Consider the following 20,819-nt stretch of genomic DNA (forward strand, 5'->3'; position numbering starts at 1 on the left):
GGCATTTAAAAATACTAAAACATCCACCCATTTTGGGAATTTCTTTGCTTTCTTGGCCAATTTATTTCCAGGAACATTGGTAGTTGTTACGAAAAATCTTCAAGGTTAAGAACAAAGATTCAAAATGATACAGCAATGATCCTAGTAAAGGAAGTGCAGTAGTAGAAAAGTATAATATGGATCCCATGTGATTTTATTCTGGATTTAATGGCAACTTTCAAAGTGATCAGGTCCAAAATAATGCCTATTGTATACAGGTGCCTTTTAATTTCCCTTCTGGTACTGCAAAGTGGGGCTACAATGTTTTAAAGCAAATACAAATTCTTTTCTGGGCAACTTGGGCCTAGCATGTATCTTTTCTTGGTTATGGGCATCAAGAAATTGATTTTCAGAAAACAAATGTGAGACTGGTTCTATTAAAAAAAAAAGGCTTAACTCAAAAGTCATATCCTTGCTTGTGAGTAATGAGAATATTGACTTGAAGTAGCCCAAATTATTATTTTCCTTACAATCTCATCATCAAGAATCTACGATGATGGTTCTGAAATATTTTTAGATGACTAAATCAATTAAACCATGGTATTTATTGAGAGCTTACTGCATGTAGAGTTCTGTACTAAGTGTTTGAGAAAGTACAATACAACGGAGTTGGTGGACACAAAATCTGCCCACAAGGAGCTTACAGTCTATAGGGGAGAAAGACATTAAAGTAAATTAGAGAGGGGAAACAGTAGAGGGTAAGAACATGCCCTAATCTTTCCTGTCTTGCTGCCGAACCCTGACACATGTCCTGCCTCTGGCCTGCAAGGCCCTCCCTCCTCAAATCGACAATTACTCTCCCCCTCTTCAAGGGCTTACTGAAGGCATGTCTCTTCCAAGGGCCTTCCCAGACTAAGTCCCACTTTTCCTCATATTCCACTCCCTTCTGCATCACCGTGACTTTCTCCCTTTGCTCTCCCCCCAACCACGTATATATCCGTAATTTTATTTATTTGTATTGATGTCTGTCTCCACTCCTCTAGACTGTGAGCTCTTTGTGGGCAGGGAATGTCATTATTGTTGCATCGTACTTTCCCGAGTGCTTAGTACAGCGCTCTGAACACAATTTTATTGGACTGAATGAATATTGTGAGGCTGGGGTGAGTATCAAAGTATGGGGATTCCCAGTTTCAATAGGGTAATAGCAAGAGCAAATAAAGCAGAGTTTGAGAGACCCCAATCCATAGAACTGTACTGATAAAGTTTCTCAATAGTATCTACTGAGCACAAAGCACTTTATTAAGCACTTGGGAGAATACAATGAGTTAACAGACATGACCCCTGCCCTCAAGGAGTTTACAATTTAGTGGGGGAGACAGACTCAGAAATAATTGACAGATATGACAAAGAAGTAGAATTATAAATGCATTAGTGTTAAAATAGGTAAGTCAAAATTACACAAGGGCTTCAGGTGGTTGTAACATGGATAGGTGGTGCTGAAGTGGTGGTTGGGGTGATATCATTTTGGGGGAAAAAAATTAATTGGGGAAGCCTTCCTGCATGAGGTGTGATTTCAGAAAAGCTTTGAAAAGGGGGTAAGTGCTATGGCCTTGCAGATTTTAAGGGGGCGGGAGTTCCAGGCTATGGGAAGGATGTCAGCAAAAGACTGGAGAAGGGAGTGATGAGAACAAATCACACTGAGCAAGACTTGAGAGGACAAGCTGGGGTGTTGTTATATCATACTTACTCTCCCAATTAATTAATTAATGATGGCATTTATTAAGCGCTTACTATGTGCAAAGCACTGTTCTAAGCGCTGGGGGGGGTTACAAGGTGATTGCGTTGTCCCACGTGGGGCCCACAGCCTTCACCCCCATTTTACAGATGAGATAACCGATGCTCAGAGAAGTTAAGTGACTTACCCAAGGTCACACAGCAGACATGTGGTGGAGCCGGGATTTGAACCCATGACCTCTGACTCCAAAGCCCGAGCTCTTTCCACTGAGCCATGCTGCTTCCCAAGCACACTGTACAGTGCTCTGCACACGGCATGGGCTAAATAAATAACATTTGACCGAGAAAAGACTTCCCCAAGACTCCTTTATTAACAGTCTTTCTGGCCTACGGCCTGGTTTCCTTTGGGGCCTGGACTAATTTTGTTTAAGTTCAGGCCCAGTAGGTCGGTCACACAGTCATTCTTTTTGATTTTCTTTAGAGAACCTAAGAAAAAAGGAAAGGAGGTCTTTGGAGGGAAGGCAGGGCAGATAGCCTTAAGGCATGAAGCAGGATCTAGACTAGGGCAAATGTAGACTTGGGGGGAGAGGAAACCTCTCCAGGATAAAGGTTTAGCTATTCTTAAAGGCTTCCTGGTAAATTTATCTGGGTTTGATATTTTCAGGATGAAGTGCAAAAGGGTGCAGGAGATTCTCTCTCTGAGACATTTGGATCCTTGATGCAATCTCACTCTTGGCAGCATTGTCTTCAAAATGAAGGACAATGCTGAGAGTTAAACTCCAAGGATTTTTTGGTGCCAGAAAACTGGATTTTCATGAACGATGACCACATGGCTCTGGAGATTCTTTGAAGAATGATGGATTACTTGCACCTATCAAAAAGGGCTGCAAAGTCTCTACTTAGCCCAGCAGCGAAAGCCAGTTTTTCTCCTTGTAGGTCCGGGGGTTAATATTTTCCCTTGTGAAGGTGAAGAAGGTCCACCTGCCCTTTCCCTGTTCTCTTTGTAGGGAACTGCTGTCTGGGCTGCTGATGCTTTTAGCAAAATACCCCCTCCTTGCCTCCAGCTGTATAGAAGGCATCATAGAAAGAGTGGAGTAACTGTTGCTAGGCTCCCAGAAAAATCACCAGGTTATGTGGCTGCTTCTTCACCTACAATGCTTGTGCCTTTGAGTTACAGGCTGGGCTTTGCCCAATTTACTGTACAGATCCCATACTCCTACAAGGGGCAGAGAGCCATGGAGAGTCTATTTGTCTGTCTGACTCTTCTCTTTCTTTCTCTTTCTCTCGCCCTCCCTCCTCCCCTTCCTCCAACCTGGTGGCTCCAGCAGTGCATAACCTGATCTTTCCATCTTTACAAGACCAACTTTGGTTCTGAAAAAGCTGGACATTTCTCTTATGAGGAAATTCATGTTAATTTTAGAAATCCCACAACTGAGAACTGAATTGGGGATGGTAGGTGGCCATCCTTCCCTTTTCTGGCTGGGAATCAAATCCTCAGATTCCTCTATTTAGGTAGGTGGATTTGCACTGCCTATGTTCTCATGCTCACCTAGTTAAGAGGCAATCTGCCTGCTCACAACTTGATTTGTGTTGTACTTTATGGCATAGGTGCTAAGTAACTGTGGTTTCAAATGGGCAAAAGAAACCTCTCCAACTCATGTCTGTGGAAAGAAATATCGGCTTCATTGGTATATTGTTGCCACTAACGTCTTTACGGGGCACATCTGTTTATCAGGGTGGGTCAGCAACTGAGAAAAGGGACTTCACAGGCCCTTTAGTAAGGCAGCAAGTCCAAACACCCTGCCCTGAGGATCTGGGAAAATTATCAAGACGATTTTCTGGTGATACATCTGATGCCTGCTGGTACTCCAATTCCTGTGAAGAGCCACTGAGGGCTTCTGTCGATTTGCTCCTATGAAATTAATTCTAATTTAACTGCTAAAAAGTCTCCCAGGAGTTTGGGGCTCAGCAACCCCTGGCTCTGGATTTGTTTATAGCCAGGTCTGGGATGCCAGTGGCCTAAAACAGAAGGGATAATGTTTTCCTGTCAGTAAAACCTGGTGATTCGGACTGCGTAGCCAGTCAGTTTGGCAATTTCAGGTGAAGAAACCAATGCAACCAATGGGCTTTTTCCTATGGGGACTGTTTTGAGGGCATCCAGAAGGGAGGATGTACAATGGAACCTTCACTGCAAAGATGCTGCTCCTCTCCCTTTCCCTTCAGGGAGCCTTATGATGTGCAGGGAGAGAATGCACCTGACCCCCAGTGCCCTCCTGTTGGGCAGGCAAACACCATACACATTTCCTTCTAATCAAGAGGACTCTGGAAAGAGAATTCAGAGATAACAGGCCTGCTGGAAACTCCAGATCTTCCACTTCAAATGGGGTCTGACTGCCCACCATGCTAATTTTTATCTGTGTAGATGGAAACCTTTATTCCTATTATCATGTGACTGCTACATGCTAGTAAACCATTCGATTAAAGAGCCTCCTTAATGTTCGGATGAATATTAACTGGGAATGGATGTCTGTTTTAGTAGTCTCCATCTCTTTAAATAGGCAAATTCAATAACTTTTTGAAAGAGTTAATCATGCCTTAGGTCTGGTGGCTTCTCTGTTCTTCCTCCTCTGATAAATGGCAGCAGTGTATCTCTGCCCTCCCATCACTCTGCCTAATGCGCCTGAAGATGGTTTCCTCTCCCCTTTTATCTTCATTTCCCTTGATTGAACTTGCAGGATTCTCCCCGTCTTCTAGGTCTGATTTTGCAATAATACATCTTCTTCAAACAAAAGTCCCAAAGTAGTTTCCTTGTCTCACTCTCAGAGATACTATATGTCTGGGCTTTATCTAAGAGTCTGGATTTATCCATAATGCAGCATCAGCAAGAAGTTACGTGTGAAACCACATACAATTCTTGCGACTATAAAATTTAGCACAAGATACTGGCTGAACTGAAGTACCTCAAACAATCAAAGAATAGACTGTCACCTGGGGAATAGCAGCCTTGGAGACAGAGTCTTCAGGCAGGGGGAAGAACCCATATTGAGTGGAAGCGGTTGGTTGGGAGGGTTTTGGGGGGAAACTGCTGCCTTGCTTGCTTTTAGTGCCCTCCCCTTTCTTACGCCTGGACTGCCCAGGGCTGTTATGGGGATTACTAGTCTACAAGGGACAGGTTGCCCCCTCCCCTTTCAAACCTTTCACCTTCTGTGAAATGACACAATACGGTCTTCCTCTTCACACGCTACTGAACTGCAATGGAAAAATACACTGGGGCTGCCTAGAATGGAATTTAATGAATCTCAGAGCTTCATTTATCCAGAACCCCTGATTAAAGGGGAAGTGTTCATTTCATGAAGTAAGATATGCTAACATTCACTAATCAAGAGAAGGGCAAGAGAGCAAACACCTGGGCTAAGTAACAAGCTCATAAGTGGAGAGAGGAGCTTCCAAGTTTCAAGTTTAGTTCAAGGAACTAGTGAACAGGCACTTTTTCTTTCCCACCCTGCAGATTTACAATCAGACTTGGGCCGATTCTGGAAGATGAAAAAGCACTGATGTACAATTGCAAATACACTATGGGAAATAATAATAATAATAATTGTGGTATTTGTTAAGTGCTTACTATGTGCCAAGCACTGTACTAAGTGATGGGGATAGATACAAGATCATCCTTCTAGACTGTGAGCCCACTGTTGGGTAGGGACCATCTCTATATGTTGCCAACTTGGACTTCCCATGCGCTTAGTACAGTGCTCTGCACACAGTAAGCGCTCAATAAATACAATTGAATGAATGAATGAATGAATGAATGAATCAGGTCCCACCCGGGACTCAGCGCTAAGTAGAAAGGGGAACAGATACTTAATCCTCATTTTGCAGATGAGGGAACTGGGGCACTGAGAAGTGTAGAGACTTGCCCAAGGTCACACAGAAGACAAGTGGTGGAGCTGGGATTAGAACCCAGGTTACTCTGATCTCCAGGCCTGTGCTCTTTCCACTAGGCCATGCTGGGAAAGAGGGGCAGAAGGTGCAGATGTTTTGGCTTAGCTTTTCTTTTTTTCTAATTTTCAGTATCATGGGAACAGACATTAGAATACGGGAAGAGCTAAAAGAACAAAAGTTTTAAAAATGCGTCTACAGAGATTTGGTGACATCGATTCCTCACACACAAGATTTCATCAGCATATACAAATACATTTTATCAATCAACTGTCTGATACATAGTTCCTAGTCAATTTTCAACTTTCACTGGAATGTAAAATACAATAATGCTCTATTCTTTCCAACTATCCAACCGGACTTAATTGGAAAAGTTGAGTTATTTGGTTTCCACAGTGGATGGAGTAGATCACAAAACATGTAAAGCTTGGCTTGTTTTTGTATGTATTTTAAAAGGAGACTTTCTTAAAAATATAATCATAATTTGAAGTAGAAATAGGTTTTTCACTTGTAAGGTTATCAAATTCACCTTGGACTGACAGATGAAATTATCTAGAAAAAGCAGCTGTACTTGTTAAGTGCTTACTACACGCCAAACACTGAGCTAAGCACTGGGGTAGATACCAGCTAATCATGTTGGACTCAGACCCTGTCCAACTTGGGGCTCACAGTCTAAATAGGAGAGCGAACAGGTACTGGATCCCGATTTTACAGATGAGGATACCGAAGCACAGAGAAGTGACTTGCCCAAGGTCACATAGCAGGTAAAGTGGCGGAGCCCGGATTAGAATCCAGGTCCTCTAACTCCCAGGCCTGCTGCTTCCTAGAAAAGGATTATGCTCCTCTGTTCAGTAAGGAGAAGATCCAGATGGGCAGTTAACCGTCAAAATGTTCCAACAGCTAGGTTACATTAGGTCTTGCCGCCCTTTACCCATTCCATTCATGTGAAACCCCCTATCAAAAGAAGATTCTATCTTAACCTAGTGGATAAAGCATGGCCCTAGGAGTCGGACGGACGCAGTTACCTCATCTGTAAAATGGGGAATAAGACTGTGAGCCCAAATGGGACAGAGAATGTGTCTGACCTCATTATCTTGTATCTCCCCCAGAGCTTAGTACGGTGGCTGGCACATAGTAAGCGCTTAACAAATACCATAAAAAAAAAGCCCAACCATTGAAATTTCTAGGTTCGTTTGGGTTCTCTTACCTGGTTATCTGGGTTGTTTACGGTGAAATATCCAACACAAACAATGACTTCATGAAGCAGCCCTTCACACGGGTGCTGCGCACAGTACCCCAGAAGAGAGCTGATAATGTGTCGGAAGGCAAGGGAAAGACCTTCGGCACCTACAACAGACTGACACAAAACAAGGTGGATCACTTGCCATATCAATGCCAGTACCTGACACCCAATCCCAGGGTTAATGTAAAAGTTAGCCTGTTTTAAATGACCAGTGACGGGTCTCTTAACATATCTGCAAATGCCAAACCTCCAAGCAAGGCTGATACCTATACTCAGCCTGTCAAGTTTCTAGCAAAATACGATTTTGGGAGCAATTTGCACTGCAGTGCAGTTGAGTGCTTCTCATAGTAAAAAAAACTGACACTGTAAATAAACGTAAACTTTAACTCTAAATTCGAAAGACCACCTTGGAAACTATCAGAATTAACTAACAATGTGGGCATAATATTTACACTTTCATTACACATTCAAAATCTGTTTTAGAATACCTTTGCACCATTATTTTTGCCCCCAAATAATGAGGAGGGAAAGTTCTTCCTTGTCTTCACTTCCTTCTGAGGGCAAAAATACATTTCTAATTAATACCTCATGCGTGCCAAACAGAAACAAAAGATAAATAATAACTAATAACTTTTCAAATAAACAATTTCAAAAGTCTGAGACTTTCAAAATAGGAGAAAAGAAAAACGCTCAGCTGAAAGCCTTCCTGAGATGCTTTCTGAAACCAGGCAAACTGGAGATCTAGGAGAATCAGATTTTATCTGTGCAGCCTACAGGCCTCTATTTAATAAACATGTCAAACAGATAGAACGACACAAGGTCAAAGGGGAAAAGTGAAGAACAAGGAATGAGCTTGACGGTCTCTAGGAACTCAAATGAAACAATAGTCCAGGCCTGTGGGAAAATGTTTTATCTTGAACTTTTGATATTTACGTCTTGAACCTGCGTGAAATATATTCTGTGAAACATGGCATTTGTGAGTTCAAGATTAACACACTCAATTAAATCCAACCTGATGCTGAAAAAAATGAAGCCAGTATTATTGAAACTTAATTAGTGCTCTTGGAAGGAAGAAAGAAAAAAGGAGATTGGGCTAAGAATATCTTTGGTCCCAATTTCACACTCATGAGACATAATAATGCTTTCCAGACTTCAAACCTACTTTCAGAGTTATATGCTACTTTAAATCATGTGGTGACACCTCCTTATTTAATTAGTCACGTCCAGGCAAGCTCTGACCTAGTGCTCTCTGTTTAACCTTCACTGATAAGAGCAGGTCAAGGGGCATGTAAGTTTGAGTATAAAAATTAAACCAATTTTTCAAGGAAACTATACTTCCTCTTTGGTAAGAATTAATGGCAAGTCAGTGGCGTGATTTGTTGCTCTGAACCATCTTTCAATTGTTAAGATCATCAAAATAAATGCAACCTACAATGTCCTTGCTCCCAAGGGCCATCTGAGCCAATATTAATTCATATTGAGCCAGCATTTTATCCCTTCTTGAAATCACAAAACAGTTCCACTGCCATATTAGCACACAGTGAAACCTTCCCCGTTGGTGAATAAATTAACAAGATTACAACTACATGACTTCTTTCATTTCTGTCTCAGGTTTGGTTTTCAAAAGAAACACAATTAAAGGCATATGGCGTTTCTTTGAGATGGTTCTGTCCTTCGAGATGCAGCCTCCTGACTGGAAGCTCTTTATGGGCAAGGATTGTGTCTACCAATTCTCTTCTACAGTACTCTCCTGAACACTTAGTACAATGCTCTGCACACCGTAAATGCTCAGTAAATATAACCAATTGACCGATATGCAGCTGCAGCAAGCACACAGCTCTGGGGTTAAGTACTAACTTATGAAGCCAACTGATAGATGTAAAAAAAATACTACTACCACCATTTCTGCAAACTCCACACCTCCAATAATTATAATTATGCTATTCATTATTATTAATAATAACAATAATGATAATGATGGTATTTGTTAAGCACCACGTGCCAAGCACTGTTCTAAGCACTGAGGTAGATACAAGGTAATCAGGTTGTCGCACGTGGGGCTCACAGTCTTAACCCCCAATTTACAGATGAAGTAACTGAGGCCCAGAAAGTGCCCACACTTGCTCAAAGTCACCAAGCTGATAGGTGGTGGAGCCGGGATTAGAACCCACGACCTCTGACTCCCAAGCCTGTGCTCTTTCCACTAAGCCATGCTTCCTCTCTAGTAATAAGTTAAGCACCTACTATGTGCCAGGCACTGTACTGTGCACTGCCTTCCTCCAGGTGATCCTTAATGCTGCTGGCAAAGTCACTGTGCTCACACCACCCAACTCCTTAAGGCACCAGAATGGTACTTCATTGGCCTTCAGTTCAGAACGAAGATTCTGACACTATTTTCAAATCTCTTCCACAGGCTGCCCTATCTTACTCATAGGATAGTGCTTTCCCAGCCTGTCCTATCCCCCCACTAAACTGTAAGCTCACTATGGCAGGGAACAAGTCAGCTAATTCTGTTGTACTGTGCTCTTCCAAGTGCTTAGTACAGTGCTCTGCACATAGTAAGCATTCAATAAATATGACTGATTGATAGGGCTGGATCCAGAGTACCAGGTAAGAGTAATGAGTTTCCCAGAGCGGGATCTTTGGGAATCGCTGAGGCCCTGGATGGTGTCATGGCAAACAGGGTAGGAGAAACCCTAGGTGCTGTAGCTTCTCCTGCCCCTCTCTACAAAAGGACAAAAGGGCAGCTTCTTGTCAGGTGACTGGGCAAATACCTAGGGAGCATTTGTCTTTTGGCTCTACTCTGCTGGCTCCCATTCATTCAATCGTATTTATTGAGCGCTTACTGTGTGCACAGCACTGTACTAAGTGCTTGGGAGAGTAAAATACAACGATAAGCAGATATATTCCCTGCTGACAATGAGCTCAAAGTCTAGAGTCAGGGGAGACAGCCATCAATACAAATAAATAAATTACAGATATGTACATAAGTGCTGTGGGGCTGGCGGGGGTGGGGGGTGGGGGGAAGAGCCAAGGGAGCAAGTCGGGTTGACACAGATGGGACTGGAAGAAGACAAAAGTGGGGGGGGGATTAGTCTGGGAAGGTCTCTTGAAGGAGATGTGCCTTCAAGAAGGCTTTGAAGTGGGGGGAGAGGAATTGTCTGTCGGATTTGAGGAGGGAAGGAGTTTGAGGCCAGAGGCAGAACATGGGTGAGGTAGGTGAGATCGAGGCACAGTAAGAAGGTTAGCATTAGAGGAGCCAAGTGTGCGGGCTGGGTTGCAGAAGGGTAGTGAAGTGAGGTAGAAGGGGGCCAGGTGGTGGACCGCTTTAAAGCCAATGGTGAGGAGGTTTTGCTTGACGCACAGGTGGACAGGCAACCACTGGAGTTTTTTGAGGAGCGGGGTGACACGTCCCCAACCAAACCCCTCTACTTATTCCGGGCAAATTTACTCAGGAACTCCATTATCATCACATGTTGGCTTCCAAGTTGTCACCTAGCCTGCCTCCAACGTCTGGAATGTCTTCTGCATCCCTGACTTGCTCAACTCTTTCTCCCCTTTTCTATCCAAGCAGTTATGGAGGCCTCCCTTCGTTCCTCTAGGATGTCTTGCTTAATTGGAAGAAAAATGGTAATATCTGCTAGCCCAGTCTATCTAAATAGACAACTTGCACCATCCTACTATCTGCCTGTACCCCTTTACATTTATGTAATTCAAATATTTTAATTAGTGATTTGGTTCGACTTTTGTTCAATGACTATCTTCTTCATATTGATCTTTCTTTTATCTTTACTTCAGTATCGTCTGACAGATTGTAAATTATTCACTGGAAGGCACTGTAACTTCTTAATTCACTGTACAGAGCCTAGCCCAGTACCATTGGAAAAGAGCTCTTTAAATATGCTTTCACAGATGCAGTAAGACTTTCCTGAAAGTCTTGGAGATTGCCTGTTTTAATGCAATAAAATGTTGTTAGAATTGCAGTAAGGCTACTATTAAGGTGACAGAAAAAAGACAGGTAGGGGATGCTGAAACCATGGACACCAGTGATCTGGGATGTAAGCATGCCAAATCTTTGAAGAGCTGAAAATGGAGGATAAACAGTGATAAGGTAGTGAAGGCTGATTCTCTTCATTTGGGCAGGTTCTCAGAGTACAAGAGGAAAAAAAAGGAAGTGGCTGAAAAATGTGCAGGAGGGGGAAGAAGCAAGCTTTGAGGGTCTTAAATCAGGGATCCAATAGGAAAGAGAATACAGTATGAGGGAACCACAGAGATGGAGAGGAAAGGAAGGACAGATGGAGGTTGGAGGAGACCACAAAACAATCAATCATATTTATTGAGCGCTTACTGTGTGCAGAGCACTGTACTAAGAGCTTGGGAAGTACAAGTTGGCAACATATAGAGACGGTCCCTTCCCAAAAGTGGGCTCACAGTCTAGAAGGGGGAGAGAGAGAACAAAACAAAACATATTAACAGAATAAAATAAATAGAATAGATATGTACAAGTAAAATAAATAGAGTAATAAATACGTACAAACATATATACATATATACAGGTGCTGTGGGGAAGGGAAGGAGGTAAGGCGGGGGAAAAGGCAAAGAACAAGGCAAAAAGGGGGAGGGAGGAGGAAATTAGAAAAAGAAAATGAGGGGGGAAAAAAGCAAAAGACAAAGAAAGGGAAAAGAAAATGCCATTGAGATGAATGAGGGCCAGAAAAAGAATGAAGAATGCGGGAACGGTACCAAAGACAAAAGGAAGTTACCCATCCTTGAGATTTGATTATTTTGCTTTTTAAAATTACCCTGGCACTCACCACCTAGTGGACTGCAATGCCAGCATAGGAAATGAGATGTTCGGAAATGGTCTGGAGCCTTCCTTTACCTTCCTGGCTTGTTAAGGGGGAGAAATTTCAGATTGGTTAACCCAGAGCTGGAAAGGGAAAGCTGTCAAGCTGGTCCTGGCATGGCATGAAATGGAGCCCAGAGCTGACACTTTTACTTTTTTTATAGATGCCAAATATAATGTCTAAAGCTATGCATTTATATTCATTCATATTTATTGAGGGCTTACTCTGTGCAGAGCACTGTACTAAGCAGGTGGGAGAGTACAATTTACAATACGCAGACACATTCCCTGCCCACAACGAACTTACAGTCCCCGGGAGGGAGGGTAACTGGTTAGATCTCTTGCCAGCCAATCAATAAATCAATCAACCAATGGTATTTATTAAGCAGTTACTGGGTGCAGGGCACTGTACTAAGTGCTGGAAAGAGCATAATACAATGCAGTTGGGAGACATGATTCCTGCTCTTCAGAAGCTTATAACCTAGTGAGAAAATATTCTGTTTGGACCTGGTTATTAACTAGATGGCTGTTGTTTGGGTGTGAAAATGTTCTGAGTAATTTTAAGTGTTATCAGAAAACTCAGGGGTCATAGTGTCAGTGGCTACTTTATAAAGCAAAGACATTAGATACTTTTATGAAGGATACAGATCTATACGCCATCATGAAAACTCTCATTTTATTCATGAAAAAACTCAAAGTTTGAACATGTGACAGCTGATGACAGAATTTTCTAACAGACTTCTATTAAAGTCAGGGTGCCTGGAAAACACCCCTTAATACACTATACAAGATTGTTTGCCATCAATTCAACTCTCATAAATTGAGGATTTCTAATATTCACTTGTTGAAGGACTATATTCTTAATAGACTGATAGATCTATAGACTTTTTATATAGTAGTTTTGAAATTACCACCTATGAGGTCTGTTGGTTTTCTTACATAAAATCCTCTTCTGGTCAATAAACTATGTGTATGTAAGAGTCCTACTGTGGGTCTTTGCTTCAAATATCTCATGTTTTGAAAATTAAATTTCCTATTTGAAAAAATCTGCCTCTGTCAGTTTAGGAGTTCCTTTACTGAGCCGCTTTCCTTATTCAGTTATAAATGTTTAATTTATGAGATTTTGCAAAGCAAGTGGCAATTCTCTTTTAATCTAAATTCATTTTAAATTGAGCCCAAAGAAGTTAAATCTTCCTTAAAAGTCTTATCAATCCAAACAATAATTTATCTCATTTTTGAGTTTTATTTATATAAGAAGCCATTATTCCCCCTCCCATTATTTAAAAGTTTACATATATGACAGCACTCTATGTAAAGAAACCTGACAGAGGATCTTATTTCATTTCTGATTGGTTCTGCTGTTAATTATTATGCAATTGGTCAGGAGAATAATCTAATGTCAATCCCATGTTAAACTTCTTTTACTCTTTAATGCAAACAAAAAACAATGCTTTGTTACCTGAAAAGCTGGCAGGTCCAGCACTGCAAAGCTGTTGAAAAAGCGTAAACTCTGAATCGCAACTTGGATCGTGTTCTGTGCATAGCTCTCTTTAGGGCTTGCTGGGTTTGAATCTGAGATTGTGCCATGGAAGAGAATACAGTACAGCATATGTAAAACTCCAACCAAGTCTGAAGATTGAAGAGCAGCAGTTAGCCCTGTGGGATCCTGACGCGTACTGTCAAATATGCTCCAAGACCTGACGAGGAAACATTAAACTCTTTAAATAGGAATCTACTAAGGGACGTTCAAATTTGCAGACGTCAAACGGAACAAAATAAGTGGATTGCCTAAAGCAAAACACTGGAGTTGTATAAGGCAATTAGAAACCACAGCGAAGAAATTTGTGCTTATAATTCCACTTATCTATATATTCCTTCTTTACACATGGAAGGGTTGTCTACTGTTCAGAGAAGGAGAGCAGCAGATAACAGACCTGCATTCTCTCCCACACTCACCATTGACTCACTGCACAAAGTAGAGTCATTCAGTCTTTTCGGTCTCAGTTTCCTTAACCACAGAAGGTTAGCGGAGTTCTCCGGTGAGAGAGATCATAAATGGGCAAATTCATGAATCACTCCACCCATTCCTTAATTTAGGTCATTACTACTACTAATAATAATCATAATTATGGCATTTGTTAAGCAGCTACTACGTGCCAGGCACTGTACTAAGTGCTGGGGTGGATACGAGCAAATCCGGTTGGACATGGTCCCTGTCCCGCATGGGGCTTACAGTCTCAATCCCCATTTCACAGATGAGGTCACTGAGGCACAGAGAGGTGAAGTGACTTGCCGAAGGTCACATAGCAGACAAGTGCCGGAGCTGGGATTAGAATCCATGACCTTCTGACTCCCAGGTGTGTGCTCTATCTATGAGAAGCAGCGTGGCTCAGTGGAAAAGAGCCTGGGCTTTGGAGTCAGAGGTCATGGGTTCAAATCCCAGCTTCGCCAAATGTCAGCTGTGTGACTTTGGGCAAGTCACTTAACTTCTCTGGGCCTCAGTTCCCTCATCTGTAAAATGGGGATGAAGACTGTGAGCCCCCGTGGGACAACCTGATCACCCTGTAACCTCCCCAGTGCTTAGAACAGTGCTTTGCATCATCAATCGTATTTATTGATGATGATTGATGGTGATGATTTATTGATTATTTGCACATAGTAAGTGATTAATAAATGCCATTATTATTATTATTTCCTTATTATACTAGCTTGCTCTATGGCACTAGCTCTGTAGGGGTGGGCATTGGGGAAGCATGAGAGCAAATCACAATGGGGAAAGAGGGGGTGTAACAAAGGGGGGTGGTATGTGCGGAGCAGGAAAGGCTGTGGGGGGTCACCTGACTGCCTGAAAGAGTCACTAATGGGGTGGCCATTTGTCTGTTGTTCAGTTGGTCTATCGCCTGATAGCGACACAGCACCAGACACCCTTATGTCAATACATTTTTATCATTCTATCAATGGTATTTATTGAGCAGTTACTGTGTGCAGAGCCCTGTACTAAGCACTTGGGAGAGTACAATAGAACATGTTTCCTCACCATAGTGCGTTTACAGTTTGAGGGGGACTCTAGACTTCTACTCAGCCTCCCTTGCCCTTCAATGCATCTACTGAGCCATGCAGCTTGGAAGGAGTATTTATATTTAGAGGGATCAGGGAGGGGAACACAATGGCTCAGGAGCAATGGAGGAGCACAAGCTGGGGGGCAACCAGGTGACCTCCCCTCTAACTTTTGCCACGAACCTTTATATTTGTCCTTAGGATGCCATTAAACTTAATAATACTAATGGCAATTGTTAAAACGCTTACTACATGACAGGCACTATACTAAGCCCTGGGTTGGATATAAGAAAATCAAGTTTGACACAGTCTCTGTCCAACTTGGGGCTCACAGTCTCAATTCCCCTTTTACAGATGAGGTACCTGAGGCCCAGAGAAGTGAAGTGACTTGCTCAAGGTCACACAGCAGACAAGAGGCAGAACTGGGATTAGAACCCATGACCTTCTGACTTCCATGAACACGCTCTATCCACTATACCGTATTGCTTCTCATTACCTAACAGAGGTAACATACACCTGTTAATTCCAGGATGACATAGGGGGTGTTTGGTATTCTCCAATGTAATCAGTGGCCACCCTAGTCATCAGGGAGGAAGAACATATCCAATTTACTTTCGATGAAGTAAAACTTAGCTACCCTGTCACAGAACCTCTCTGACAATATAAATTTATTAATGTAGTTATATTTACTCAGCTATAATTGAGTACACAATCAATTCTGGGTAATTTTAGTTAAAAAAAGGGCAACCAATCCTGGTTCAGAAACCAAGCTCCCCATATATAATTCCAGTGAGGAAACTGGTTCTAAGTTAAAGCGCTTTCACTGGAAACAACTGCATCGTAAATCCTACGGCTGACTTGTACTTGCATTCCTTCCCCCTCCATATATGACAGACGACCATCCTCCACACCTTCAAAGCCTTATGAAAATCACATATTTTCCAGGAGGCCTCCTCTTCCATTAAGCCCTCTTTTCACCTACTCCCTCTCCCTTCTGCACCACCAAAGCAGCTGATATTCACCCACCCTCAGCCCCAAGGTTCTGAACATATCCGTAATTTATTTATATCAATATCATCATCATCATCAATCGTATTTATTGAGTGCTTACTGTGTGCAGAGCACTGTACTAAGCGCTTGGGAAGTACAAATTGGCAACATATAGAGACAGTCCCTACACAACAGTGGGCTCACAGTCTAAAAGGGGGAGACAGAGAACAAAACCAAACATACTAACAAAATAAAATAAATAGAATAGATATGTACAAGCAAAATAGAGTAATAAATACGTACAAACATATATACATATATACATATATATATCAATATCTGTCTCCCTAACAAAACTGTATGCTCTTTTTGGGCAGGGAACATTCTATCAACTCTTATACTGAACTTTTCCAAGCACTCAGTATAGTAGTCTGCACATGGTAAGCTCGCAAATACCGGTGATCGACTGATTGATTGACTGATCAATTGAGAGGTGGCAAAGAGGGAATTCCAGGCTTCTGGGTGTCCTTCGGTCCTCCCAAAATGGTAGGCGGCTTTTAAACCAAGCCAGAGCAGGTGGACGTGGTGGATGGAGCTGAGGAATTGAGAGATAGGAGGGAGAAGCAACATGGCCTAGTGGATAGAGCCTGGAAGTCCAAAGGATCTGGGTTCTAATCTCAGCTCCACCACTTGTCTGCTGTGAGACCCTAGGCAAGACACTTTACTTCTCTGTGCCTCAGTTGCCTCAGTAAAATGGGGACTGAGATTGTGAGCCCCACTTGGGACAGGGACTGTGTCCAAACCCATCTGCTTGCATCTACCCCAGTGCTTATTACAGTTCCTGGCACATAGTAAGCACTTAAATACCATCATCATTATTGTTATTATTGCTATCTGTAACATGGGGATTAAGACTATGAGCTCTATGTGGGACAGGGACTGTGTCCAACCTAATTATCTTGTATCTACCTCAGCTTTCAGAACAGTGCTTGGCACCTACTAAGTGCTCAACAAGTACTATAATTATTATTATTATTACTGACTGACTGTACTTCATCTGGGACACACACACAGCGGCTGGGGCCAACTGGAGCTCAAAAACCAAATGGAGAATCTGGACCTAATATTAAGGGCTAGCAGGGATGGGAGGGAGGGGGCGAAGCCAAACTCTCTGAGGTGCCGGATATGTCAGTTACAACACTGGAAAAAAGACAGCGTAGATTAAAAAGAGCGGGGAGGAAGAGGACAGAGCAAAAGGCTGATAATCAATGTTCATTTGGTTTATTTTGCCCAAGACATTTTGAAAGTAAATTTAGTTTGACCAATGGTCCAGGGATGGCAGCCTCCAAGATGAACAAGGGGGTGCAACAGACTAGCTTTAGCAGTGTTCCGATGTTACCCTGCCAGGAAAAGGCAAATGAAGAAATCAGAAACTCCCTTCTTACCAGGGATATGAAGAAATTTAGCCACCATAACGATTCTGCTGAAAATGTTATCTATTTAGTGTCTCGGCTAAGAGAGGCTAAAATTTTACAATCAGTTAAGATGAAGCACAGCTGTCTACTGAGAACTGTGATGGGAACATCCAATTTAAGCTCCTCCTTCTTGGCTTTAAGGCCCGACTCCAGCTGGATCTGGCGGGCTGGTTTCTCATCTCCTCTCTTGCTATTCTTCTCCCTCATTCCTTTTCCTTCAGCCAAGTGAGTCTAATAGCCTCCCTCATCTGCTCCTCCCACCGCTGACTCTGAACCTTCCCACCGTTTCCTAAACTTGGAAGCTTTCCCAGCTGACATCTGCTCGGAGGCCCTCTGTCCATCCTTCAGATCATCTTCAGATTCCGTCTCCTCTATGAAGCCTTCCCCAATTCTGAGGAAGGGACAGTCAGAACCCACCCAGCTTTTTTCAAAAATCAACCAGCACTGCACCGTCTCCATGCCCTTTGAAAGCAGACACAGGACTTATTTTCTGAATCGCACTTAACCCAGAGCCATGTGCCCGGAGCTGATGGTGAATATGTGAATTTCTAAACATTAGGAATAACACCGCTTTCCAACTCAATTCACAGCTCCCTGAAAAGCTGGCAGATGGCAAAGGCTTTTCCTACCACCCTGCATCCGATTTGAACTAGTGACCCCTGGGTGAAAGAGAAGCATCAAGCATCATGTTAACAGGGAAGAGTGAATAATTTGGGTTGAGGGGTCTATGGACTAGCCTCAGTTTTTTTCCCTTAAACTTTTTATTTACAGTTTCTCTTATGCTAACGAGGATGTCATCTACTCTGTGACATAAGGTATCAAAAATCTGTAGGGAGTGAAATATGGAATTCACCAAGAACTGTTTTTTATATTCTTATTAGATGGGCTTCGGCTCATTTTTCTGGGAGAAAATGGCAAGTCACAGATGTAATTAAAAGTTCAAACTCAAGCCAGCAGAATGAAGAAGAGCTAGTAGCTAAAAATTATATGGGTCAGTTATTATTTTACTAAGCAGGAATAAATCATGCTGCATTCTGCTTCACATAATTCCTTGGCAGAGACACATCTTGCCCTGATTGTTACTGGAAAACATATATGAGCTGCTCGTAGTATTAGGAGGAGGCTTATTTGTTATGGTAATTTATTATGACAATGGAAAAGGATCCTGTTGGATGTTTGGGCTCTGATCAGGCTCTAACTTATCTTCTTGTTCCAGCTCGACATTTAAAATCTTTCCAAAAGTCTCGGCTTGTGTGACTACAGGAAAACAAAAAACCCAACACAAAGTACATGTTGTCTGTTTTTCAACATCCAGTATATCTTTTGTGGAACTTGGATGCGTAGGTATGTTCCTCTTGTTTTTTTGTGTGGGTGGCCTACTTTGTGGAAGATATGACAATTGTGTGCTTTTAATTATTTAGTAACGAAGAGAAGGATTGGATTGTTAAACACAACCCGATAGAATGATCAAAGTAAGAGTGGGTAACCTTGAGAGTGATCTTTAAACGTACTCTTATGCTCTGTGAATTGATATTGGATGTAAACCTATGCCCTGTTTCTCTAAATGATCCAATTACAACAGAGTACACATTTTTTAGGAGTAGTTAAGGTGGAAATTCTATTAAAATGAAAATCTCCAATATCTCTTATGAGATGATTTGTTCACCACTGAACTAGAGTTACTGTAATTTCATTTTAAAAGAATCGCTTCAGTTTACCTGCAATTTTCAAGCTTGAGTGCTAGCTCTTCTCATCTCCACTGAAACAATTTTAAACCTAGAAGTTCATTATTTCTATAAGGTGGCATAATGGTTTAGAGCCGTTATATCCATTCAGTTGTATTTAGTGAGCACTTACTGTGTGCAGAGCACTGTACTAAGCGCTTGGAAAGTACAAGTTAGCAACATCTTTTCAGTCCTCTTAATTCTACTCCAAATACGAGGGAAGCTATCACTTTAAAAAGTTAAACCAAACAACCTGAGACATCCTTCCTTTACCTAAAAGGCTTCAATCTCAGTGGTAAGTGAACAATATTTTACAAAGCACAGACTGCAAGTCATCTTCCAGAATCCCCGAAAGACACTTCAACCAATTCTTCAGTTCGGACTCAACAAAAACAAAAGGGAAGGAAACTGTGTCTATTTACCTACAGGTACCATCTAGACGGTTACACAAACTCCTGTTAACTATTGTCAACTGGCACTCAACTCATTCCATTAGAGTCACAAAAGCTAGGGGTCAGCCACTAGTGGAGACTTAACTACAGGCTAATGTGTCTGAGTTTATTGTACAGGTTCCAAAATGGGGCCCGTGTTTGTTTAACACTGACTGCCTCTAATAACCTACTAGAAGTTCGTAGCCTCTTAAAGAAATTTGCCCATAAAGCAAACTTTCAATTGTTTCAAGAAACTCAGTTAAGAATTACATCACATTTTGATTCGTTGAATTTTACCACGGAATGCTGAAAAAGATATTCAGAGATACTACTAAAATTTAGATGTGTTGTTAAACAATCTCCAAAGGTACTATACACACTTTACATTTTAGGCTCATTATACTACTAGAAAGTCTGAATTTTAATAAAATATTTTACCTGATCATCCTCAGCCCACATTCAACTGATCATTTAGTTGTTCTATTACGGAAACTCCCACATTTCATCTCCTTTTACAGACCTCCTAATCAATCAGTTGTATTTACTGAGTACTCACTGTGTGCAGAGCACTGTACTAAGCACTTGGGAGAGTATAATACAACAGAATTAGCCGACCTGTTCACTGTCCGTAACGAGTTTACAGTCTACAGGGGGAGGTAGACATTAATATGAATAATTATAATATACAATTTAAAGATATGTACATAAGCGCTTTGGGGTTGGGAGTGGAGTGAATATCAAGTGTCCAAAGGTCAAAGACTGAAGTGTGCAGACAACACAGAAGGGAGAGCGAGCTGGGGAAAAGAGGACTTAATCAGGGAAGGCCGCTTGGAGGAGACATGACCTCCGTAATACTTTGAAGGTGGAGAGAGTAGTGGTTTGGTATATATGGAGGGGTAGGGGGGTTCCAGGCTAGGGGGATGATGTGGGAAAGGGGTTGATGGCGAGATAGACGAGATACGGACACAGTGGAGTGTCTAGAGATACGGCGCTAGAGGAGTGGAGTGTGTGGCTAGGCTATAGGAAGATATTAGTGAGGTGAGGTAGGATGGGGTGAGCTGACTGAGTGCTTTAAAACCAATGGTAAGGAGTTTCTATTTGACGCAGAGGTGGATAGGCAGCCATTGGAGGTTTTTGAGTCGGGAGATATTCTAATGCTCCCTTCTCTGTTTGTTAAGCACCCACTATGAGCTAAGCCCTGTGCTACAGGATGTTCAAGTTGGTCACTGTTCCTGTCCTATATGGGGCTCACAGCTTAAAGTAGTATGTGGTAACAGTAGTATGTATTGAGGCATTTTTGTTATTGAGTTTGGTATGGTACTTCTTGAGCACTTCCAAAGTGTTCAGTGCTGGGGTAGACACAAACATAACAGATCAGGCACTTTTCTCAGTTTCATTTCA

The 20,819-nt window shown here is 42.1% G+C and overlaps 1 protein-coding gene across 4 annotated transcripts in view; it reads right to left on the reverse strand.

Annotated features, from left to right (window-relative positions):
- SCAPER (S-phase cyclin A associated protein in the ER) overlaps positions 1-20,819 on the reverse strand; it is a 291,810-nt gene that overhangs the window by 28,093 nt on the left and 242,898 nt on the right. For all 4 annotated transcript variants that reach the window (XM_038767151.1, XM_038767150.1, XM_038767149.1 and 1 more), the window contains 2 exons: positions 13,201-13,438; positions 6,860-7,009 (listed from right to left, as the gene is read on the reverse strand). In XM_038767151.1, the coding sequence (XP_038623079.1) occupies positions 6,860-7,009; positions 13,201-13,438 (388 nt within the window). The remainder of the gene's footprint in view (positions 1-6,859; positions 7,010-13,200; positions 13,439-20,819) is intronic.

The sequence above is a fragment of the Tachyglossus aculeatus genome, chromosome 26 (genome assembly GCF_015852505.1).
Source record: "Tachyglossus aculeatus isolate mTacAcu1 chromosome 26, mTacAcu1.pri, whole genome shotgun sequence".
NCBI classification, from domain to species: Eukaryota; Metazoa; Chordata; class Mammalia; order Monotremata; family Tachyglossidae; genus Tachyglossus; species Tachyglossus aculeatus.